This window comes from Zosterops lateralis (assembly GCF_965231275.1).
Source record: "Zosterops lateralis genome assembly, chromosome: 2".
Classification (NCBI taxonomy): domain Eukaryota; kingdom Metazoa; phylum Chordata; class Aves; order Passeriformes; family Zosteropidae; genus Zosterops; species Zosterops lateralis.
This window is the reverse complement of record NC_139763.1, coordinates 96,581,908-96,607,652: the sequence shown is the minus strand read 5'-3', so window position 1 is coordinate 96,607,652 and position 25,745 is coordinate 96,581,908. Positions and strand designations below refer to the sequence as shown.

General features: G+C 37.8%; 3 protein-coding genes across 4 annotated transcripts in view; 1 reads left to right on the top strand and 2 right to left on the bottom strand.

Annotated features, from left to right (window-relative positions):
* TBC1D23 (TBC1 domain family member 23) overlaps nt 1-19,385 on the bottom strand; it is a 32,884-nt gene extending 13,499 nt beyond the window's left edge. For both annotated transcript variants that reach the window (XM_083885144.1, XM_083885145.1), the window contains exons 1-12: nt 19,315-19,385; nt 12,404-12,515; nt 12,054-12,159; nt 9,928-10,132; nt 8,472-8,595; nt 6,170-6,294; nt 6,013-6,056; nt 5,003-5,106; nt 4,081-4,203; nt 3,026-3,118; nt 298-468; nt 35-77 (exon numbers count right to left, since the gene is read on the bottom strand). In XM_083885144.1, coding sequence (XP_083741270.1) covers nt 35-77; nt 298-468; nt 3,026-3,118; nt 4,081-4,203; nt 5,003-5,106; nt 6,013-6,056; nt 6,170-6,294; nt 8,472-8,595; nt 9,928-10,132; nt 12,054-12,159; nt 12,404-12,515; nt 19,315-19,355 — 1,291 coding nt within the window. In that variant the 5' untranslated portion in view covers nt 19,356-19,385. The remainder of the gene's footprint in view (nt 1-34; nt 78-297; nt 469-3,025; nt 3,119-4,080; nt 4,204-5,002; nt 5,107-6,012; nt 6,057-6,169; nt 6,295-8,471; nt 8,596-9,927; nt 10,133-12,053; nt 12,160-12,403; nt 12,516-19,314) is intronic.
* Nucleotides 19,386-19,996: 611 nt separating this feature from the next.
* CMSS1 (cms1 ribosomal small subunit homolog) overlaps nt 19,997-25,745 on the top strand; it is a 223,640-nt gene continuing 217,891 nt past the window's right edge. The window contains exon 1 of the mRNA XM_083854526.1: nt 19,997-20,424. Coding sequence (XP_083710652.1) covers nt 20,355-20,424 — 70 coding nt within the window. The 5' untranslated portion in view covers nt 19,997-20,354. The remainder of the gene's footprint in view (nt 20,425-25,745) is intronic.
* Nucleotides 22,218-25,745, bottom strand: part of FILIP1L (filamin A interacting protein 1 like) — a 103,119-nt gene continuing 99,591 nt past the window's right edge. The window contains exon 7 of the mRNA XM_083854525.1: nt 22,218-24,539. Within this exon, the coding sequence (XP_083710651.1) occupies nt 24,449-24,539 (91 nt within the window). The 3' untranslated portion in view covers nt 22,218-24,448. The remainder of the gene's footprint in view (nt 24,540-25,745) is intronic.

Sequence of the window (25,745 nt, the reverse complement as noted above, 5' to 3'; positions counted from 1 at the left end):
TTTTCAAATCAAAGTTCATTATTAATAAGCTTACCCATAAAGCCTCCTTTGGCAATGCTAACATACTCCTTATTTTTCTGAAACAGAAAAAATAATTCTGATCAGAGCAAAAACCTGTGGAACAAATTTGGCAAGAGTGGTAATGAAACAGGGGCTAGGTTTGTTTACTAATAACTGTAAACTCAAGTAACATAAAAACTAGTTCAGGTTTTAAAGAGAAAATGTGTTACCATTTACCATCAATGACACACGCAGACACCCTTTACTCCAGTTAAATCAATAGCAATTTAATTGTACCTGTAAGAAATGTGCCAACACCATGTTCATATACATATCTTCTTCTTCCCTGCCACTTCCCATGAAGCAGAGATGTTCCCCACCAGCTATGGAGCCAGACTCAATAGACTGTTTTTGTGCTTCTAACAGGGATTTTACAGACTGTGCAAATTCTGATGGGTTTTGAAGCATCTGTGGAATGAACAAACAAAAAAATGCTGTTTGACACCAAGATGTTGTGAAAGGAGACAAACTTTGAGAATGGTTACAGTTTGTTGAGAGACAAGGCAACATCGGCACTGTGCAAGTCACACACACACACTCCCCCACAGGGAACCTGACAGAGACCTCATGTTACGTCAAAAATACTGTAAATAGTCCTTTACTTCCTCACCCCACTTGTTCTCCCCAGGAAAGAGATACACCTAGTATTTGTTAGCTTATTTCTGGAGGCATCAAGTAATAGTGGAACAAGTCTTTGCAACTTTCATGTTGTGTTAATTTGGTAACAGAGCAGTGGGACTGGTTTCCGTATTTACGCATGCTTGGACACAACACAGTCAAACTTTGGAGATTTGAAACCCTTTAAATTATCTAGAATTTCTAGATGCCAGTAAAGTCTTCCTCTTGTTGTCAACCCTCTAAGTTTTTTTTCTCATTTACTTATCAAGATTTGGGAAAAGAAATTACAATTGAGAGAACAAGGAGGTATCTGTGATTCTTTGTATTTTCAAAAAGTTAAGGCTGGGATACTATGCATGGAAAAACATGAGTTCCATATGAAAGAGGTGGAAAAACAAGGACTTTCTCAATACAGCTAAAATTATAACCTGTGTTTGTGGGGAAGGTACTTATTTAAACTCATAAGAGAATTTTGACCTGTAACTGGATTGAGGGAGACAGGGAGGGGCCAGAAGGGATTCTCATTATCTTGTCTGTACAGTGGGTTAAAGGATGAAGGACAAAGTCACAAGTACACAACTTAACCATCAGTAAGTAAGGCTGAATTTTAACTGGGGTTTTCCTAGAGATAAAGGCTGCTGCTTTATTACACAGGTCCTAAATCACACTACTTCCTCTAACTATAAATGAGATGGATTCCAAAGTACTTTCTTTCCCCATTGTCTCTCCTTACAATAATTTTTGTAATATAATATTGTGTATATATATATATATATATATTGGAATACAAAATGCACTGAAATTCCATTAATGACTTTTCATCACAAAGATTTTTCCCTATAGTATTTTCCTAGCATTGAACTTTTAAAAACAAGGATGAACCTGGTGACATTCATCCACCATCGTTCATGAAGGACCATTAATTCCAATATACAATTTAAATACATATGAACTGATCACATCTAATTTAAGGCTTGTTTGCATGGATTCCTTTTTCATATACTATCAGCTATTTGTACTACTTAATAATTTTAAATGCTTATTTCTACTTCACTGAATATGACATTCAGTTAAGGCTAGCAGAACACCCACATAGGACAGGGAAAGTTTTTTGCTAAATGATTTATGATCTAGGTTAAAAATCACACTATATTAAAGAATGATTTAGGATGGAAAGGACCCTTGTCATCAAGTCCAACCATGAACCTCACACTGCCAACTCTCCACTGCTAAGCCACACCCCCAAGTGCCACATCTACAAGTAATAAACACCTCCAGGGATGGTGACTCAACCCCTTCCCTGGGCAGCTTGTTCCAATACTTGACAACACTTTTGGGGAAGAAATTTTCCCTAATATACAACCTAAACTTCCCTTGGTGCAATGTGAAGCCACTTGCTCTTGTCCTTCTACTGGTTCCTTGGTAGAAGAGACTGACACTCATCTTGCTACAACCTCCTTCAGATAGTTCTAGAAAGCACTAAGGTCACTCTTCAGCCTCCTTTTCTCTCCTATGTAATTAAATTTAATATTATATATGTGCATGTAATACTGAATAATGCATCATTTTAAGTAGAGAGATAAAGATATTAGATGCAGGATTGAATTTAACTAAGGTATAAAAGTCTTTTGTGGTGTATACCCAAATAAATCATTCCAAACAGCTTCCACAGACTGCTTAAAGTAAAATAGTTGAGGGCAAATCTAGAAGTGATGAGTACATTGCTAAAGTCGAAGTGATTTTGGGGGGAAAAAAGGACAGAGAAAAACACGACTGAATGTTCAACTGGGGATGCACAATCAAATAGAAAGTACAAAAATATTGAAGTTATTCATCCATAGCACGTCTCAGTACCAAAATTAAAGCACTTTCTTTTTCATATTGTACAGCAAAAACTTTAAAGAAGCAAGCAAATCCTTTTCAAGATATATGTCCTGTAAAAGCAGACTGTAACAAGACTGGCTGAGGCAAAAAAAAGAGACAAAGAAAAAAAGTGCTCTTTTTAAAAATTAATTACACCTTTCACAGGAAATTGGGACACTAAAAAGAGATTTCTCCTCCAAGCGATGTTTAGTCTTTAGTCTGTATGGGTTTCCATTCCTAAGCAAAGAACAGGAAGTCTGGAATCCCAAATTCTAATGTCATTAAGGACTAAACTTCTCAGTAAAATGAAGTTCTACCATCTCCTTTAGAGAACCTAATTTTTGAAACCTTACCATCACATACCTAGACACTGCAGTCCACAGACTAGAGCCTAAATTAAGGATATTTTTCAATGCAGGCATTTCTCTCCCTTCTATCTCAGTTAAGATTCAAATATCAGCAAAGAAACAAAAAGCATACAAACCAAATCTGAGTCTAAATGAAACGCTGTTGATAAATGCCCAGCATTGTATTGCTCTGCAGGACGACAATCCACTACAAAGAATCTCACTCCTTCCTGAAAGAGAAATTTCTAGATTTTAAAATTGCATAATTATTGACAGAATTCAATTACATTCTAATACTAATTCCAATATTACAGGAACTGCTCAGAGAGGCTAAGAGCTATTAGAAAATATCTTACTTCATTTGATTAATCTGAATTTTGTCTACAGTTACCAGACCACCAGTAGTATTCTAGTATCAGCTTATGCATGGAAATACATCATATTAATGCATATTAATACATCAGCTTGTGCTTGGGAAAGGATCATCCAAGTGCAATTATATAATTGCTAGTGAGAGGAAACATAGTGGGTATGAAACAATCCAAGAGTCCACTACGAATCAGCAGAGCACATAAGGATGGGTTTATATCCCACCAACTTGGACAGGATATAAACAGATGCTTAACTTCATTTGGACAAGGAAAAACCCAAACTATGCATGACAAAACTGGGGCCTGGAAACTGCTACAAGAAATCAGTAGTCAATACAAAACACTGTAATCTAACTATATTATGATCCATATATAGGTCTTAAAAATTTCTGTTGAAGTCCCCACATCTATGCCTCCAATTAACTTCTACTGAAACAGGTTTAGTCAATTTTCTTCATTTAAATCTTTCATTGACAAAATACAGATATTCCTCAACAGTGTTCTTCTCAAAGGTACTGAGTTTTAAATTTTCTTCTACAGCAGCTACAGTTGGAAAGGAATCCAGATTAGTGAGATACGACTTTCAGCTCACACTCCTCAAATTCCAATCAGCTGTCTTAAGCTCCCCTGTGCTCCTTGCTAAAGCACAAATACATTGAAGACAGCAGATCACTTACAAAGCAGAAATCTTCAAGACAAAAATATTTTTCCTGACATAGCAAATACTCCTTTGTGCTGTTAGCAGTTAAAACTAATGGTTAATGATGGATTCTTTTCCTTTTCTACAAAACTGGGGGGGAAGGTTAATTCAGTATACTGACTCCTTGTTGCTGATTTGCTTGCAGAATCTCAGACACAGAAACTGCTAGACAGAGAGCCTGGCTCAAGTCTGTGTCATCATCTTTGAGGCCCAGCAAGCTGCTGCCAAAAAGACTGTGGTTGTCCTAATAGAGCAAGGAAAAAAAAAAAAAAAGATTAACTGAAGCCATTGTCTTTACGTGTGACAGTTTAAAACAAACTATATCCACTAACTAGTCACAAATATTAAGTTCCACACATGCATATCCTGTCCACATAGGAATGAAACTTTTGATCAACTGAAATTCTTTCCGAAAACCATGGCAAGGTCTGCACTTCCATTACAAACACACTTGTTTGCCACTTACACCGTGCCAACATGATACAGTGCCTCTGGTATTTGTTTTTTGTTGGTTTGTTTTTTCCCCCCACAAAAAAAAACCCTCCCATACCTGTCTACACACATCAGAGAAAGTTCACACAAGCCAAGGGCAATGGCTAGCAAATACTTTTATTTCATTCATTCACTAAATCAGATATCATGAGTAAAGAAGAGCTGCAAAAACAGCGCAGGTGATAATCGATTTATCACCTGAAAAAGTAAGAGACTTTTCCTCTTTGTTATTGCAAATACAGCCAGCAGTGCTGTGCAGTGTCCTACAATGCAATTTTGTCAATATGAAGTTTAGCTTCATCAGTTCTTACAAGAACCTCATTTGGGAAATGAAGTTACCAATCATGAAGTAAGACTATTGCAAGGAAGCTTCTCTCTCATATGCTTCACTTAACCTTATACTTCTAAGATCCTGACAGTAAATTCTACCAGAGTAACAACATGAAAAAATAGTTTAAAAAAAGAATATCGCAATGAAATATTCAAAGTTACTGTCAGCAGGAGTTTAAACACTTGCAAGAAGAAGAGAATGTCAAAATTACTGTTATTACCTTCCTGAAAGAAGCAGGAGTTTTGCTACAGTAATATTGTGCCAAAGAGAACAAATCTTCTATATCCTCTAAATCGAGGTTGGCTGGTGATGTTTCTAAGAATTCTGAGACAGACAAACAACATAAATGCAACACAATTTCAGACACAGAAATCAAGCAATACCTATCATGAAAGAATTATTTTTAATAAGGCATAACAATCTAGTATATTGATTAAACATGAATATTGATCCACTCTCCAGATGAAAAGTTAAGACACAGGAAATACTCCCTTATCTATAGAAAACCTATGCTTTTTGCTAGACATTCAAATCTTCTATGCAAATTATTTTCTTTACCACATTCTTACTTCTGTTTTAGCTTTCAGTTCTAATTCTAAGTCAGCTACTTTTCTAAAGAGCTCTCATCATGAGAATCCTTAAAAATGAGTACTTAATCAGTAGCACTGTTCTCTGTCCAGGATACCCAAGGGTGTAGTTCCGCAGCGTACAGCAAAGACACAAAATTCCAAGCACTCTCATTCTGAACTACTAGAGATTATGAATTACACTGTACTATGTATGTAAAAAAAACCCCAAAAAACCAAAGGCAAGAGTTATTTAAATTTTCCACTGATATTTAATGCATTTACCATAAAAACAATGAATTAGGCTCAAATCAAGTGCACATGAAGCCAATCCAGAAAATGCAACAAGTGCAGTAGATTTAAAGAAGGATTTGACAGCTGTTGCTTTAGGCTTAGAAAGACCAGTTTCTGGTGACTGTTTCCAGTACTTCAAACTGAAGTATAAAACTAGGTCTGGGAGTACTAAAAGGAATAAGGAAAGAAAGTCAAGGACAGGGCAGCAAAAGAACAATAAGAAAGGAATTAGTGGGTGAAGGGATAAATTAATGAAAAAAATTAGATGGAAATAAACAATCTAGGTCTTTAGCAACAGAAAATAGTAATAAATGGGGATTACAGTATATAGTAAATATTTCACTAGCAGCTATGTAAGAGAAGTACTTACTTATCATTTCTTCTTTATCTGATTCTTGTGCTAAGATAACGTCTCTGAAAACAGTAAAGTCACAGGCATAGATTAAGTCAGTAAAACCAAAATGAAACAAACCTGGATTAAAACAGTGTCTGCAAAGAATGTCCCAAAGAATTAACTGTACACTTACTTTGCATTGACAAGGATGATCAACATTAAGAAATAAATAAAGAATGGATCTGCTTGTTGTAGATATCCATCCCATATTGCCTGAGTAACTTCAGCTGAACAGTAGTATGAGAAAAGGCTTCCAAGCTAAAAATTGGAAAACAATGTGAGAAAAAGCAATTACCAGGAACAATCTTATCAGAAATACACTTTTAACAGAGATACAAGATAGCTAAAAGAAAATAAACCCAACAAAATGATGATAAAACCTACATCTGCAGAGCATGCTGAAGGATGGTTCTAACCTCTATAAACCAATTTTTATGGAAACGCTCTGTAGTGCACAACACTACAGAGTATCTGTGAATAAACATGACTGTTGTGAAGGCAAAGTTGGCTGTACACTGCCAGCCTTGCAAATTCAACCACAGATAACACAATCAAGCTGGAGTACTGTTTAGCTCACAGCCACTGCTAAATACCAATTATACTAACAAGACAATCATAAGAGAATATATTTACTCAAATAACATAGCAATTAGGGCTTTGAAAATATCCTGCAAACATAATTATTTTTATTTTTCACAGTAGAATTGGGCTAATTGAACATAGTTGCAGATTAGTTTAACAACATCCCTTACTTAGCATTACATTATGATGCTTTATGACTGAGTAATTAAACATTTGCAAGCATCAGAAAATTTTCATTACCATTTAAGAAACTCTTTGCCTGTTCCCATGCTCCCATTGAAAATACATCCTCTCTGACATACAAAGTTCAAAGCAGATAAAAGGTAGGAACTTCCTCCCATACATGCCAGACAGGTTTACAGTCACACCTAAATCAAACACATACCACCTGACTTCACTGGGGTCTTACTGAACTTGCTGATGCACACAAATTCTGTATCAACACAGCTAAGGCTTTCAAAAGCTTGGTATCTGTTTTAAAACACTATCATGAAATATTTCAACACTTCCTAGTATAGTTTTATAGCAAGAGATAAAAACAACTGCTCAATTCCGACTCAAATGCAACTGAAGACAAAACATCCATGAACAAGATGACAATGGCAGGTGTCTCTATGTTGCTTATATATTTCTAAGTATTAGTGATACATCACTATAGACTGAGATTTTTCACAGATGAAACAGAGAATTTTACTGTAATCTCATTATATAAAATGAAACTTGAGATTTTTTTCCTAAAATTGTACACCAGGAATCATGGCATTGAGGACTGGCAGCTACATCAGCTTACTTCACTACCACCTTTCAGAGAGAAGATTCTTTTTTAATTAGGTTCCAGAATTCTAATAAACAACTTCAAAGAATTTTGTATTTACTAAGGAAAATTCTACTAAAAAATGGAAATTGAGTGGCAAAAAAAAGGGCCTGATTTCTCTTTTGAAGGCTCATGAGACTGGAAGAAGACAGATTTTGAGAAGATAAAAAATTTTCCTAGACATATTTTTATACTAAAATTGGCAGCAGCCTTAAAAAACCCCAAAACTAAACAACAAACCAAATCAAACAAACAAAAAAAACAACCAGAAAACCAAACCAAAACAAAATCACAAATACAAACTTCACAGTTTAATAATTCACTTCAGTCTTCTTTAACTGAAAATACACAAAGTTGAAAAAAATTTTACATAGCCAATGAGTATGAAGGAAGAACCTAGAAGAGTTCATGGGTCAAAGCCTTCTCTATTAAATTACAGACTTTGCTGTGATTTTGTATTGTATATACAAAGTAGCATTGAAACAAAAATCTTGTAGTTCTGCAACACTGATCATAAAAAATGATTGAGGTAAGCGTCTTTCTAACTACTCACAATCTGAGGCAGTTTTGAAGAGGAAATGGTTAATGCTCTAAAAGTTGTAAAATATATGTGCCTAAATTCGAAAAGACATACATATATGTCTTAGCAGGAAGGTTTTTAAAACAATTCATATTTCAGCTTTAAAAGACCTGTTAGACTGATGTTTACCCATGTCTAGAACATACAGCTGCCCACAATCAAAACTACATCAAGGCTTTTTGAGTAATCAGCTGCTGTCATTCTTCCTTACTCCAGGAAGTTTCTAACATCAGTGGCTCAATAAACTCTCACCCAGTACAATAGAAACATGACATTAACAAAACCTCATACCTCATGCTAAACACTAAAGACAAAAAGCCCACACTGTATTAAAACATGCAATTTCTTTTAACATATGCAGTTCTAATTGCTTGTACTACTCTTCCATAAACTGTACATGTACTTAAATTTTAACAGAAATTTATTTTTCATTATGTTTCCCTACTTTCACTTCATTACCCAGTTGAGTGCATATGAATCTGGAGTCATCTTCTTGGTGTCAAGGAAGGAGCAGAGTTCAGGCTCATGGTACTGAAGCAACAGTCTAAATAGATGAAAGGGTCTTCCCTTCATGAAACAATCCCTAAAAAGTAGCAATAAAAATAATAAACTTCCCTGTAATATTGCAGTTTTCAGACTTACAATAGCAATTCTTTACTATCTGTGATTGTGTGATTTCCTGTACATTGCTCTTTTAATTCACAGGGACTGATCATCAAGTCAACTTGCCTCGAGAGTCAAAAAACCAACCAACTAAATCAAGCCAACAAAAGCCCCACAAACACTGAAACCCCCACTAAATTAACAGGGCAGCAGAATGAAATACTGTCAATACTTGATAAATTATACAATGCAGAAGCATTTAAAACAGATTTAAATCTCAAAATAAGGCAAGCAAGGTACCAATGGAGCAAAGATTCACTGATCTACTATAAATCGCCTTTCTATGTCTTTCATTCTCCCACTGAAGAGGGAAAAAAAAAAAAAAAAAAAAAAAAAAGAAGGAGTCTACATCTCCTTGAAACACCACCTAGATTCCTACAGAGAAGCTCAAATACCACATACTCTGCAAGCCTTCAACAGCTGAAAGCACATGAGTTATGTGACCATAATGCCACTATCCCCAAACAGCTCACAGAGCCCAAGAGTGTTCCAGAGCAGAAGGGAACACGAGCTGAGTCAAGTGACAGGAATGATAAATGCTTCCTGCCACTACAGCAAACGTGCATTTTTCATATTTTGGGCACATATCCATCAGCCAGGTTGGGATCTCCTCTCCAGGCAATCAGACTAAGATCTTTAATTACAGACTATCCAGCCTTGCTGAAGTAACATGGTGCTCCAACACACACAAGAACTTATTTTAGTAAGAGCACCTACATAATTTTAGCATGTTTAGCACCTACATTTTAGCATGCAAAGCTAAAAGTTAGTATTTGTCATTAAAAATATCTAGCAACTTAAAAAAAAATAATTTCAGACCCAACTCAACAGAACATAGGGAAAATATCAACTACTTCTAAAGAGATTTTGAGACTTAATTAGTGCTTATGAATTACTGTTTCTGAAGGGATAGAAGTATTTTAGATACCAAAAATACTAGGAAAGGGAACAAAAAACCACTTTCACATAACCTATTGAATTAGTTCATAAGCAAATGTTTTTGATATTGCATGAAAGGATAATTCTTTAAAAGGCATACTGAGTCTAGTCACACGCTAATTCTTTGCACCTTAAACCAACACAATCATCTCCTGGATTCCAAACCAACAGGTTCTGAAATTTATGATCATATGAAAGAATCTGATAACATGGCTACAAACAGATCTGCTCAAGCCCAAACCAACATGCACATATTTCAGAGAATACTCGTACGGCAAACAAAACAGTACATATGGAAAAGAAAGAGTTTTACCTTGGAATGAATTTATTCATGATAGCATAGAAGCAGTTGTACAAATCGCTGCGGGGCAAATGGAGGTGCACCAGAGGTTTGAGCAGATGGATCCAGCCGAGGCAAGAACTGTATTTAACATTGCGTGATTTACAATAAAAAGTAATAACAGACTCAATATCCAAAATTAATACTGACTTCTCTTCTTCTGGCACCGACAACTGGTCTGAAACAGGCACAGTAATATGAACTGCGTTAAAGGCTTTTCAGAGAAATTGGATGAGATTATTTCATAGCAGAATTGCACCAACAGGGACTGATTGGGGAAAAAACCCAACAAAACCAGACAAACAAAAAGCTGGCTATTTGGATTAAATTCTTACAGAAAAGCATTTAAAAAGGTATGAAAATACAAATGATTTCATAAACCCAGTAGGGCGAGACATTTAAATATCACTTATATACCACAACAACAGGATGAAAGAAGTTTGGGGTTTCAAGGATCTATATGAAAGAAGGAGGTAGATTCTTTCAATGCACAGAATGCTGCTCTTCTCCTATTTGATGTGCTCAGCACACAACTTAGGCTCAACTCTACAACAAATTCATTTGAATTTCAACACGGATCAACCCACAGTGCATACTTTCAATTCCTCAAAAGCTGGCTGACATGCAAACTTATCCAAATCAGAAGTTTTATGTTAGCTAGACTTACAGACTTAAATTTGAGCATTAAGTTATAAATCACATTTTTTAATGTCCAGGATGCAGGAAAGAGATCTGTACACACTGCATTAACATAGTGGCCTTAAATTTCTATGAAACATCTTTTCCCCCTTAGTTACAAGAAGACCATGAGTCTCATTACTGTAAATAATTCTTTTTTTTATAAAAGTCTTTAACACTTTCCCATCAAAGCCAGTCAATAATTCCCATTCCTTTTCTCTACCTCTCAGAAAAATGAAACAGTACATAAAACTCACATGCCAGCTGAGGATATACTTTAAATTTGGAGCCTACTTGGTTTGCTAAAACATTGAAATAGAAACATTTAATCCAACAAAAAAAAAATTGAAGCCTCCATATGAGCTTCTTTCTGAAGTGACTTTACATTTGTTCCCTTTATCAGTTTAAATAATTACATATCACAAAATATTTGCCAATAAATACAATAAGAGAACTATCAGAAACTGAAGTGCTTAATTTTGTATGTTATGAATATAACCAGGACATTTTGCATCTTCCTGAAGAGAGACTGTGATTAAATAAGAGAGTGGAAATTCCACCCCCATCTCTTTCCTTTACAGGACAGAGAGAAGGAAATTAAGTCCTACTAGACTTTAGGGCTAGAAAGTGTAGAACTGCATTCCAGAAATGGCAGGTATGTATGCCTGCACAAACTCCACCCACTGCCTTAACTTTCAATTGCACAAGAATAAATAAAGTCATAGGTAATAAATTAGAAGATTCTCTCACTGAAGTTGTGAGATGCATCCTGATTAATGAGTCAGCATTGATTTCATCAAGTGATCACTGGTATCAGTGCTGTGGCATCACGCCAGGGGTTTGACCAGTTCTGTGATGAGCTGCCAGGCAGATCCTGTGGCACCTCCTTGCAGACATACCACAGTATTATTTCCTTTGTCCTGGCAGCACCTTGCTTGCACAAACACAGCATTTTATTTTCACTGAAAATGCTATTAGGAAATATCTTTCCTTAAAATAGTTTTTGAAGTCCAAAATGTTTAATACATTTCTTCTCTCAAATGTTACATGCATTTTCATGCTACAGCAGGTTTTCAGATTAAGAACCAGGCCTTCCACAAATAAAAACCTGCAGGACACTAGAAAAAGAATGTCTGCTTTAAAAGATGGAGCTTGAAAAACAATTACTATTTTTTCATCTCACAAAGCTTTCTGACTATGCAAAATACCATTTGCAAGCTAATACTTTAAACTCCCACAATGTCTTCCCCCCTCAAGTCTGTGTGTTATTGTTTTCTTACAGTTTCTTACTGATTTTTATTTGCTCTTTCATCTTTCTCCAAAATGTAAACACTACTCAGATAATTTAATTGAAAAAAGCCTTAAGATAACTGAGAATATAGAAGTTTTCAAACTGATGATGCAAATGTAATAGAACTTACCAATTAACTCTTGGCAATCCTGATGAATTATACTCTGCTCAGGCAGGTCTAAGGAGCCATCCCAGGATGCTAGGCTGTCCCCCTTTCCTACAACATTAAGTGCAATCTGAAAACAAAACCAGAAAGCTCTCTAAGTATTTTAGTGTCTTTTTGCAGTTGTTCAATTACTGAACCCAGTAATTAAAAAAAAAAAGAAAAAGACAACTATTCTTAAACTGAATCAACATAAATGCATATTAAAATTCCAGTACTACATCTCTTCTGTAGAGATGCCTGGCAATTAAGTCTTTTACCTCAAATGAAACACAACTTCAAGTATTTCCTGCTTCTTGATTTAAGCTCATATTTACCTTCCAGACTTTGGCCCTTAGATCAGCAGGCAACTGCCTTCCTTGAATGATGTTTCTCACAGTTTCAAGATCACAACCTCCTTCTTCTAGAGCATCTGCAAGATCTTTTATCCTAAAATAATGAAATGTAATTTTAAAAATCAACTGTACTATTTTTCAATGTTTACGTAGACTGAAGGCTACTGTCAGGTAAATCCCACACATATGCAAAGGTATAAGACAATTTCAAAATTTGAAAAAACTAAAAAGAAATACTTGTAAAATGTTATTTATTCCACTTTAAGGCTGCTTGTAACTCCATTCAACTTACATAGAAGGAAAAAGAAATTTGCTTTTTTGTTTTCATTAAGTGACAAAGTTGCAAAATGTTATCATAAAAATGCAAATTCAGTTGCAGTTTACAATTTTTAATTTCAGCAAGTTTTCACACACACACAAAGCAAACAGTGCACCTAAATTAGACAGTGGAGTTATTTTAAATGAAATATTAGATGTCCTAGAAAACAGAACCCTTATTTCAAAGGTTCAGAACAGTCAGCTTTTAACCTCACCTTCCCTGAAATGGGAAAAGACCTTTTAATTAAACTCAAGTTTATATATAGTTCTAGTATTGTAAGTGTGGACATATGCACAAGTCTGAACTAAAACATACAAAAATGTTAACACAGAGAATAGAAAAATACTCAAATTGACAAGACAAACATTAGTGATGAGTGCTGTAGTAAGACAACAAAAGTTCACAAGCATTATAGATAAGAAGGAATTCAGCATTCAGGAATGATTACTTTACAATCTCTCTGATAGCTTCTGCAGACTGGTTCAATGTTTCCATGCTGTCAGTAATGGGAGAACCACATCTGATGATTTCAGGATTTCAATGTCATGGAGCAGAGCAGTGGCAAAACAGGTTCACTGGAAAAATAGCAACGGCAGTGACACAAAGGTCCCACAGGCAAAACTTCTCCCTTGCTATATCCTCTTAATTCTTCTCTACTTGCTCTGACATCTGCCTTAAGAAAGGCTTTGCTTCAGATACCTGGTGAGTTAAACACACAACCAGGGGGTTTATAGCCAGAGCAAAACAAAGAATCTCCAGGACAGATATTCATGTGGGAAGATGCATTCCTGGTGAATAACACATCTATTTATATACATAGAGTAACAGATGTTGAACTGTTATCAGTGTAATTCTCAATTACTCCATGACTACTATGCAGTCAATTCAAATAGCCACAGAAAAAGAATGTCAGCTGTTGAACTCTTGTCTACTTTCATTTCCATATATCCACAACTAACTCCTTGATATAAAGGTTCACAAGTTTGGTCTCCTGAAAACTTCAAACACACATTTCTGATTTTCTAAATAACATCCTTTAGGACAAATAGATTAAAATCTCAGATTTGTAAGAAGGTATGCAGATATTTGGTTAGCTTTACTCAAGACTTCTTTAAGTATTTACAGATCTGAAGAATAAGCATTCTCCTTGCATTGTATCAGCCAGTTTTTTTGTCACTACTTTTTGATTTGCATTTTAAATCATATTTCAAATATACGCTGCAGCACAACTATTTTCTTCAAGTAATTTTGCAAATTTAGATGAAAGAAAGCATAGATTACAAAGAGACTGTGTTGCCTTATTTTCTTACTTTTTAGTATTACAAAAAAACAAAAAAAACAAAACAAAAAAAACCCAAAAAACAAAACAAAAAAACCCAAACCAAACCAAAACCAAAAAAAAAAAAAAAAACAACACCCCACCGCAAAGTCTGTTTTGTACAGGGCTACAGGTTGCACAGGTTGCCAATCCCTTTTCCAAGAGAGACATGGAGGGGAAGCAGAATACGAAAGGACACTTGCACTTCCATCACCTATCCTGTTGTCCAGTTGTGTACATAATGGTCAATGCTTGAAAAGTTAAATGAATGGATCAGTTAGCCCTGAATAAAAATCAATTACTTCCAGGACATCTACACAAAGAGACCTCCTAGCTCTCAGCAGAACTGCATGAACTCTAGGATGATCCAGCTTCAACAGACGCCAACATCAAACATCAGCTGGAGAGAATGAGGTGCTCGTAGACACAGTGCACATTTCTGTGAACACTGTATGAAAAACAGACTAGAGAGCAACAGCCAGGCCTTGAATTACAGCATACAAAATAAAACTAGTTGCTACAACTATATCCAAGTATTAAACAAGTATGTGGAAATGAATGCAACAGCTATGTAAGTTTCATTTCAAGTAGCAAGGCCTTAATTGCAATACTTTAACTTTGTTTCTATGTCACCCAAAGAAACTCTTTTGAGAATAAAAAAGTAATTTTTACTTGAAACAACACTTAAAACTACATTTACACTAATTACAGAATCACTTAGCAAATAATATTTCACAAACTCACAAGTACTAATTTAACCAGTTACTAGTACCCAGCATTCAAAAAGCTGCACAGGGTTAACACCAACTTCAACGTGTCATCTGGGAATGTGTGTTTCTGCTGCTTGACAATATATCACCATTCGCAAGAACTTCTTCAAGTGCTGTCACCCCCACTTTCTACACTGTAAAGATGAGAGGCAAACGCCAGTTTTACTACTTCACCTCACAAAGCAAGACGGTGACATGCCCATCTGCCACACGAAGAGATGTGATGCGTTACCAACAAGGAGTTAAATGAAGTAACAGCAGGGGGGGAAAACGCTTTGTTCTGCTCTGCTTCAATTAGGTGCTCATTTCCTCCATCAACTACAAGACTGCTCACAGGCTGGAAGTAAAGACTCTTCAAAGATTAAGTAAATTCTTTTCTAATAAACTTTTTATTCAGGCTAACTTGCAAAGCACAAAACATGAAAGTGATTTCAACACTTTAACACATGTCCACTCACTGTGTTTTACCTCATTTCTGTCAGTCGTTCTATAAATATTCCAGTAAACTGCCAGCAATCTGGAGCCTTGGCTTTCATCAGTCAAGAGCAGCTAGGAAGTCCTCTGTTCACATGGACAATTACTACACTTATTTTAAACAGAAAGCAGCACTTCTCCCTATGGGCAAATTCCTCCACAACCTGTATTTTACTGCTCTGCTATAGCTTCACTGCCTGTTTCTAGGTGCTACTCAGAATTTTGGTTAGATGTGTAGAATTCCAGTTTACATCCCAGCCATGGCCTGAAAGGCAAATTCCCACATGATATACTGTTCAAAACGTTATAACACAAAATGTTCCTGTTAGTGTATCTGCAGTAAATCTCCATCCTTAGAGAAGGAGCTCTTACATTCATGCCAGTCTGGTGACACATTATAATCAATAAGTAGCTATCTTCACAGGTATTAAACAGGACCTGTCTAAACTTAAGATGTGTAAGCTGGCAGCAAGAAAAATTGATCAACTGTTGGAATTCAGCTTAAGACACTTTTCCTAAGTATTATTTACATACGACTGAGATACTTGGTAATAATCAGTCATCAGTACCAGTGAAGGGAATGGGAACATCAGGAAAAGATAAAAGTAAGTGATCAATAAACTACATAAAGTGTTAAGAATACTACAATCAATTTCATATTTTTATAGAAGCTATTACTACAGTTCCTACTTTTAATTCCGGATTTTCCTGACTACCAGGAAAAAGCCTCAACAAGAGCTATATTGAATTGAAATTAATGAGTGTTTGTTCTCCATTGAAAGCAAGCAAACAAAAATCAATCCCTCGCATTTGCTTCAAAATATCCATTGTATCCAGCACACCACTGAATCATTTATTATTCTCCGGAATTTTGGAGAAAAACAATTCCCTGACATTTTTCCTTCAATTTCATGCTTAACTGGAAAGGACTTTTCTGTTCTTGGGCTTTCACAAGAAATATTATGGCTCCACATACTAATTAGCCAGATTGTGAAAATGGGAAAGATATATGGAAGCTGGATTTGTCACCCTGTTGTCTTAGGCATCTGCAGCGCATTTTGGGACCCATGAGTGATTCCAATGCAAAATTAAATGCACAGGAACAATTCCATCTGTGGTTACAGTTATATTTAGTTACTTCAGGTCCTGATTTTCCAAGTACAGATCTTAAAAATAACTACTTAATCAAGTTTCCTGAAGCATGAATATTAAACAAACATCTGCAAAAAGGTTTTAGAAATTAATTCATAATCATTAATCTGTTTGAAAATCTGAACAAGAAAAATAAGGTCCAAATCATTAATTTCCTTGATAAATGAGGCGAGAAAAATCTATAACTTCCAATTACAAACATTTTAACTAATAACAGGCCATCTTATTAGTGTCTATACAGTCTACTGACTAGATGTATTGCATTGACTGAAATTATGATTAAAATAAACAAATAAGCAGACCAAAAAAAAAAAAAAAAAAAAAAGAAAAAAAGAAAAAAAAGAGAAGATTCTACAGCAGTTTGAAAGCAGCCTGCCTCCTCTGTGTTTCACAGCATTCTTAGCTTTGGACAGATATGTCTTCCAGAACAAAATAGTGCTGGCAATTTCTCAAATTAGCTTTTGAGTATATGCCAAATAGCTCAAAAGAAACATTTAGCAAACAAGGTCTATCTGATTTTGCTCCTTTTTAAGTCATAAGTGTTGATAACAACTTCCTGGTGTCTACTGAAGAAAAAGAAATTACACTCTCATATTTATATATAAGTTTGGGGTGGTGGTGATGCTGGGTTTTCTTTTTAATTTTATTTTATCGTGCAGTGGCAAAGTTCCCAGGTTTTAGTTGAGCAAAACACCGAGCAGTCAGTTCAGATGTTGAGGGGTTTAGTTCATAATTAGTTTGTGACAACTTTCCCCCTACCCAAATCACTTACACCAGCACTGCATGACAAGTTAACACAGGGAAAACAAATAGGGAATTTTATGTTGGTGAGGATTTAAGTGAGATTCACATCTGGATTCTACACACTCAAGGTGCTACAACAGCCTCTAAGCACAAAATTCCATCTGCCTTTTAATCCTCCTAAGAAAGTGAAGAGAGGACACAGAATCAGCCCTGCCAGGTTTTTTTTTCCCAACAGAGCTCAGGCATACGCATGTATCATTATATGTTTGGCTATTTCTAAAATTTGAAATCCTATATACTTCAAAATATGACAGTGTAGTAATTCACACCAAAAAGCTGTTTCAACAACTGTTCACAGCACTGAAATATGAATACAAGACAACACTTTAAATCCATAAATGAAAAAGCAAACAGTCCACTGAAACTGGCTTTTAAACTAATAACCAAACAGGAAAACAAACCCCAAACGCCACATGAAGTTTTTAAGTAAGCAATAAGGAATGGAACTGTGTCATCCACAGCATACAGGTCTAGTAACAGGATGCACTGTCACGTATTAATGTTGTATTTAAGCATAAAACTTTTAAATTGTTCCCATAAAGACTTAAGTCTGTTTTAACAAATGTCTTCAAGTTTGCATTTTCTAGCAGCAGTAGCACATTAAATTTACTATAGTTTTGAAGCTGCCAATCAGAATATCAACAATGCAGGTTGTGCCTTGGAATGTGTCTAGAAAAATACCTGTCTTCATCCTTAAGAGAAATTCTAGAGAAGCTTGTTGTGATCTGGGAGACAGCAATATTATTCCAATATTAAAAATGGAAGTCATCTGAAGTATTTTTTCCAGAGGTATTTGAAGCATGGTTCTTATTCAATGACCAGGGTTATATTTTAAAGTGTCAGGAGTGCACTGTCAGTGAGTCCATCCCTCAATTTGGAATTATATGGCCAAACAGGTCAGTATTTAGAAAAAATGTTTATACAATGCTGTGCTTATAGAAAGAGCTTCATAAATTTTGAGGCTAAAAGAAAGAAAACAACAAACAAGCCAAGAATAAAAAATGACACCAACCTAATTTTATTTTCTAGTTAATTATACTAAGTTATTTTAATCAAGAGGTGTATTTGTAGAACCAAGCTAGACAAAGAAGAGGTTCCACCTACACCTGTGTGTGTGTTCTGGCCTCTTTACAGTGAGATAACTAAGCATAAGGAAGGCTAGGCTCAGTCTGCAGGAAACTCCGAATCTGCCACATCAAATAGAGCCTAAAAGCAAAAACATCAGATTGAAGTGATCATAAAAAGCAGGTCTGTAAAGCAGTTGCTTGAAAAGCACATACGTGGAAAGGACAAAGAGCAATGGTGTGGCACAGAGCCACAGAAAGGAATCACATGCAATGCAGAAGCGGAAAGACAAAAACAAAGTGAAGACGCAAAGGGAGATGTTGGGCGCAGTAAGAATAGTTTCGGCGTTCAAACACAACGTTTATTTAAGCTTCGGCAATCTTGAGTGGATACGCATGCAACAAATACTAAAATCACATCGCTGTTACCATCAAAACGAGCCTATACACGCTCCAGAAATAGTCTCTATTCTTGTCCTAGAGGTTCAACGTAAAACCCATTATAAGCAATAGCTGTGCTAAAGGAGGCTGAGCAAAACCATTCAGAAAATGTGCTAAAGGAGGCTGAGCAAAACCATTCAGAAGACGAGGCAGGACGCACTGCTGTCACCTGTTCCTGAGAGCCAGCACGCAGCCACAGGGGAAGCCGAACTGAACAAAGCAACTCCACTCCAGCCAGACTCTTGGAGCAGCTCCTACCGCGTATTAAAGCTGTCATTTAAACCGGAGCGACCGCCCGGCTCCAGGCGGGGCAGGGCCCTGGTTTTGTGTCTGGCCCGTGTTTTGACGGGCCCTTTTCCTCCTGGGGGAGCCGGAGCCGCCGGCGGTGCTTGCGGGGGGCTCCCGGCGCCACCCCGCACACGCCCCGAGCACGGCGGGTCCCGGCGGGAGAGCGGCGGCGGGAGGAGCGTTCCGGCCTCTCTCCCCTCGTCCCCGGTGTGGAGGGGAGGCAGAGGAGCGGGAGGGAGGGCGCCCACACCCCCGTAACTCACCAGCTGCCCGGCGGCGGCGGCGCCTCTTCCCCTTCCGCCATCGCTGTTGACGTGCCCGCTCGCCCGGCCGTAAAGCGCGCCCGGGAGGTGTTTCCCCGGCGAGGCCGCTCCTGCCGAAGGCGGGCCCTTCCCGGCTCCCGTCCCCGCCTCCCCGCGGTGAGGGCGCGGGCCGCAAAGCGCGGAAGCCGGGCACGGGCACGGGCCGTGGCGGGGATCGCTCTGCCGGGGGTTTGGGGTTTTTGTAAAGCTGAGCTGCTTTGCCAGATGTAGGTTGGATCATTAAGTGACTTCCCCCACGGTGTTTAATGTGCCACAGGCTGGACGTATTCCGCCAGTCGGGGAAATTGACAAGTTTCACGCCGTTTCCAAGGGCTGAAAATCTCTTGGTGACGTCCATTCGCCACCCTGGGCAGAACAGCACCAGTGCTCTCTGTCCTGCACCTTCCTGACCCACCTGTATCCTCAAAGGGGGGAAAAGAAATTTGTATAACTGAATGGAAGTTAAGCAAAATCACTGGAGCGGGTTATACAGGGAATGACAGTGCCGCCTTAGGAGAAACTCCAGTCCTTACACGGGTCTGTTCCACTTGAACGCCTTGGCTGGGGATGTGCCGGGCTGGGAGCGGGGCGGCTCCTGCGGGAACAGATCCATGACAGGCACACCTGCCCAAAGGGCCGGGAAAGCTCATCCCAAGGTATCGCACACCCTCTGCAGGCGCCCGGCTGCTCCTCAGAAAGGATTACGTGAATCACCTCAACCAAGAAAACAGCTGTTTTACAGTATGAAACCGGGTTGAGGCAATTAAGCGAACGCTGTGAAGAACGGGATAATCGTTTTAATTCCTTTTTATCTTTCTCTCACTTCTATATTTTCCAAAAAAAAAAAAAAAAAAAAAAAAAAGGAAAAAATAGAAAAAAGAAGAAAAAATTCAAAACGCATCTGAAGGCCTATTTTTTTTCAGAATAGCCCTCTGAAATGCTATGAGGTGCAGCTGTGGCAGCGCCGTGCCCGAGGCAGCCCCGCCCCGCGGGCAGTGCGCATGCGCGGCGGCGGCGGCATGGGGGACACGCTGGAGGAGCCCTGGTGGGACAGCGGGAGCGGTACCCCAGGTACGCCTCTCTTGCATCTCCCTCCTCACCCTGGGATGGAAGTTTTCTGCCTCAGAGCCTGCCTTCCACCTTCCTTTCTTGCCCCCCATCTTCCTTTCCCGCCCTCCTTCCTTTTCGTTGGATTTGGGTTTTCTTTAATTATTTTTTTTCCCCCACTTCCACCCTCCGTCTTTCCCTTCTCTGCTTTTAATTTACTTCTCCAGGTTTTCCACTCTCGCTTTTTTTTTTTTTTTTTTTCCCCTTTTTTTTTTTTTTTTTTTTTTCCCCGTGCCTGCTGTTCCCTGCTTGCTGCCAGGGCGGGTTTGGTTGTGAGCAGAATCTCTGCAGCGAGGTGATGTCCAGCCTCTGATCAGAGCCCTGGGGTAGGCGATGGAGCAGCAAAGGAAAACACCAGTACCTAGGGAACAACAGGGACCCGCTTAACAAAAATACATTTGTGCAAAGTTTAAAAAGTGGGGCGAAGGGAATGGGAAATCCTCTTGTTTTGAGTTCAGTGCTCAGCTTTCCCTTGCATTCATTTACCTTCCAAACTGTATCCTCTTCCCAAGAGTTTATTTGATGAAAGGCTTTTGCATACTGTATCATCCTTGGGGGTTCCTTCTACCCCAGAATATTCTGCGGTTGTGTTTGCCATTACCGGCATGGACTTACTTGCAGTTCTGTAAGGCCTAGGAAACAGTAAATCCATAGCAGAGCCTTTGGAGGGAAAAGTACCTGTGATACTTGAAAAGCATCACCCGTGTGCTCGCTGGGGTGTGTCGCATCACCCTTGCCATGTGTTACTGTATAAGGGCAGGAGTTAAAATGTTCTCTCCAGTTCTCTCTCTTTGGAATATGGTGCTGTGACTGATTTGTCTTTTTTCCCCTGATAGTTATAATACCTGGCTCATACGCTTGTCTTTTTTCAATGTATCTTGAAACCACAAGCTGTAAAATGTTTTACCTGTAATGCTTACATTTAGTGTGAAAATTTAGGTAAATCTAGGCACCTAAAATGACTTTAGACTTTATAGTGCCCTATTTTATTGATTGCTTTTAAAATTTCTTTTTAATTACAATATCAGCAAGAGTTGGGAACTACTGGGAGTTATCTGCACTTCTGCAAAGACTCCAGTTTTTTTAGTGTCTTGATAATTGGTGCTTATTTCCTGCAAAAAGCTACTTGGAGAATAGTTAGAGAGGAAGCAATATAATATAAAAGTTGTAGGTATGTAATAAAGGGGACTCACAAGACCTAATTAAGCTTCTGAGCATTTAATTTTTATTTTTAGTCTCATGTGGGTTCCTTAAGCAGTCCCAGTTCCAATGCTCTTCATTAGGAGTTTTTCTTAAGAGCTTACCTGCACATTCTGCCTCCTCAGGTTTCATTTGGGGTGGGTGGTTAGCTGACTGGTACAGTGTTGGCAGGTTTCCTTTAGAAACTGGATACTGAGCAAGACTTTGATGATAAACTTTTGACATAATGGATGAACCATCTGACTTTGAGGTGGGACTGTGAATGACAACTTTTCCAGATACGAAAAACTCCTTGGGAATTTTGCAATAGTATTTTTGAGCTACTGAAATAATTCAGGTGGGACATAACTTCTGGAGGTGTCTAACCCAATCCTGTATGCTTTACTCCCAGAACATTCTCTGTGTTTGTTACAGGTGAGTGTTGTGCAAACTATGTACTCTGCTGTCTGCAGCCCACCTTTGTAAACTTGTTGGCAGGTTCTTTTTATGGAGCCAGTTGTTGGATGAAATTGACACAAGCTATCAGTAAACATAAAACATTTGTTACTTTTATTTTGTGTAGCTGTTCTCCTCGAAAACCGGTAAAATCAAAGTTTAATTTGTTCAGCTCTTATCGATACTGTAAAATGTTTTAAAATCAGTTGGCATAGAAGAGGAAATCAGGGTTCACAATGTATGATGTAGGCAGCAATACAAGAAAATAATTGCACATTAGCAAGCACCTTTGAAAGACTTGGTCAATTTTATTTCTGTGAAACATCAAGTTTCCTTAAAAAAAAGTACTATCCAACCTCATTTGCTGACCTATTTAAAAATAACACCTCTGCCATAACTGCAGAATTCAAAATGTACTTTTGAAATACTGATCTTTTGCCACATCCTTTAAAATTAACCCTAGAATAAGCTCTGATTACAGAATATTCATCAGAACTTAGCTCTCAAAAAAATGTTAGATTTTAGCCACTTGTAGTTACAAAAGGCTGCTTTTAAAATGAGTATGAACATCATTCATACACTCCACGTAAAGAGTATGAAAAGACAAAAAATATATAAATATATATCCTAGTGTGCAGATATATAATTCTAAATTTGCTTTTGGCCATATCATTGGAAGTCATTGTTTTAGAGTCCATATTAGAGATTAAAGGTAATTACTCTCACCTGAAGACATGATTGTTTACCCTGCTGCAAGTGATTTATAGGTGTAAAGAAAGCCCACAAAACCCAAGGCAAAATGCAAAAGGGATTACCCATCCTTTTACCTTGTCCCATGACAAAAACCAAAGAATCTTGTCTAAGGATGTCTTCAGCAAACCTTTGAGATTTGGTTTGTGGAGGGAGCGGTCAGGGATCCTTCTATACATAGCAGCGTAGTTTAGTGTTACATGTCTCGTGTCATGCAACTGCAGGACTTCTTACCTTCCTTCTTTCTAGTTTGTGCCACAACTTTGTCCAGTCTTTCATGTGATTTTCATATTGCATTTAGAATTACAAGGGAAAGGATAAGGAATTCAGAGGAGTTTATTTCATACTGGTGAAGGACACCAACTTTCTGCTTCCCTCAGTGAACAGAAAAGAGAAATTCTCACAGCACTATAAATGTCCGGATCTTGCCTGTAGCAGGTGTGCCTCGTCTCTCAGTCATTTGAGGGAGAGGGATGGAATTCTGTTTTTCAGAAATTCTTCCAGTTTCCTCCTTTTTAGTTACCACTCCTTGTCTTTCATTCTCCATGCTTTCTGTGTCACCCTTAATCCTGTAGGAGTGTAGTATTCCCATAGTCAGTTTCAGATCCTTAAGTAGGATCTACTATGAGGGGCACGGCCTTCTTAGGTAGAAATTGTGTCATTGCAAGACAGGAACAAAATTCTTGTACGTCAGCAGCACAAATAGATGAGAAGTATAACGTGGGACCACAGAGGATGATTTGACAGTGCTTGTGGGGTCCTGTGTGGGCTCTAAAGCAAAGGATGCTATTGCAGGAATTGATTTCTTTCGCCAAGGGTTCTCTTTTCTTTCTGCATACTGAAGGGTGCCAGTTAACATCAATTTGTAATGTGTGACTTGCAGCTGTTGAGAAGCAGATTCTTCATTGTAGTGCATTCAGTGGGAGGGAGCACTGTTGCTTGATCAGAGCTGAGGTCTGTTGCTGGACTCTGTATGAAGAGGTTTGTACCTTTATTTTGGCTCATCAATGACTTGCTGTTCCTTGTAATAGAGCTTGGTCAGTACTTGAAGATCTTTCCGATAAGCATGCCAAGTTGATGGCTGCTTTTTGAAATCTATGTTTCTTCACATCAGTGTACATTCATTCTGCAAGTTGCAATGGTGGGCTTCTGTGAGCTGTGTTGGGATGTCTAAACATACATGATCCAGACTCTCAGAACTTGATAGCTGCAGATCTAGTGAATACAACAGGAACCCTTTCCTTTTTACTGTGGAAAAGTTATTCTTTAATGTCTGCATGTTAACGCAGGTGTGTCTTGTAGCACACAGCTGAAGCAATTTTTCAGTAGACTGATCTTTTAAAACTTTTAAAAAAGTACTTTTAGATAATTTCTTATGAAGCTGTTGAGGAAGGCATAGGTTTCTTGTGGATTTGCAAGTACAGTCAGGCAGCAGTGCTAACGTGTTGTGCTGTCTCAGTGGTTAAGGTAAACTTTTAGCTGTGAAATAAAAGGGAAAAGTTGGGTAACTGAATGCATCAGAATCTCTCCTTGCTTCAGCAAAAAGACAGCAGTTCTGGCTATGGCACTGTGTTCACCACCGGCTTTGGCTTTTTTTAAGGAATTAGGATTTGGCAGTTCTTAAAGAAACACCTATGTGTAAGGAGTTTTCCCACGTATTATCAGCTGAGCCATTTAGACTGTTGGAATGCACTCTGTTAGGGGAAGAAGAATGAGGGAGACATTAATACCAGAGAAATAAATTAGTTTTTATATTTTAAAGCAGTAACTAGTGTTAGTTGGTGTTACAGGATTCTTGTGTGGGAGTTCCTTGTTGTAGTAGTAGTATTTTATTAGTCTTTCTTAATGCTCTATAGAACAGTGAGAAATTTTCTTGCAGAGCAACAATTGCTATTTTTCAGAAAATTGGAAACAACAAGCATAGTCTCTTCTAATGTTCTTCTAACATTTTTGTTTGTGTTTTTTGAGGTTTTGTGTGTGTGTGTGTTGACTGAAGGGAAATTTTGAATTTTAATTCTTTTAAAAAAGTTACACTTTAACAAAAGCAAAAATGCAAATTCTGTCATGCATGAACTAGAATTTCTTGTGCAAAGACTTCAGTTAAAAAAGAAACACCCTTCACTAGGAGCAATGAATCCGGTTACATAATATAACTGAATGTGAGAAGCTGAAAGGAAGGGCAAAATTGTGGAGGAATGCAAGAATAAAGTTGTACTTCTGTGTAAGCCACAACTTACTGTTAAGCTTGATACTAATTTTAATCAGTTCTGAAATACTGTTTTAGTAAACTGAAATCTAAATACTGTAGTCCAAATGGTGAGAGTTTTTATAGCTGATGCAAACAATGTCCATCTTGATTCTTGCATCTGTTTTCCTAATGTAACATCTGCATGAATTGGAGTGGAGATAATCACACTAGTTAAGTCCTTGAGGAGAGAGTTGCTTATCTTCACATCATACTTTTAAAGTGATGCTTGGCTCAGAAAGGATTGCTGTGCATTTCTCTAAATTCAATATATTATACTAGAGCAGATTTCTGCATGCCTTTCTTCTTTCCACCCTTGGTGTTGAACTTAAGGTGTCCATACTGAGACACTTCTTGGCTAGACCAACTTTGAAAACATTCCTTCTGCAACCCCTCTTCATCTGACTGACCACGTTTTTATAAATCTACTTAGATAACCTTTCTATTGTTACTTGTGGAACGTGTCAGAACTGAATTTATAGTAGAAACCTATTTGTGTCTTGTGCTCCTGTGCCGTGAGTGGCAAAATCTGGACTTGCACCAGAAAAAATGGAGCAGAGCATGGTCCCTGCAGACATGCAGTTAAGTTTGGCTCCTAAGAATTTGGCTGTCCTGATGTCCTGTGATTGGTGACCATTGATGTGCTGACCATGTG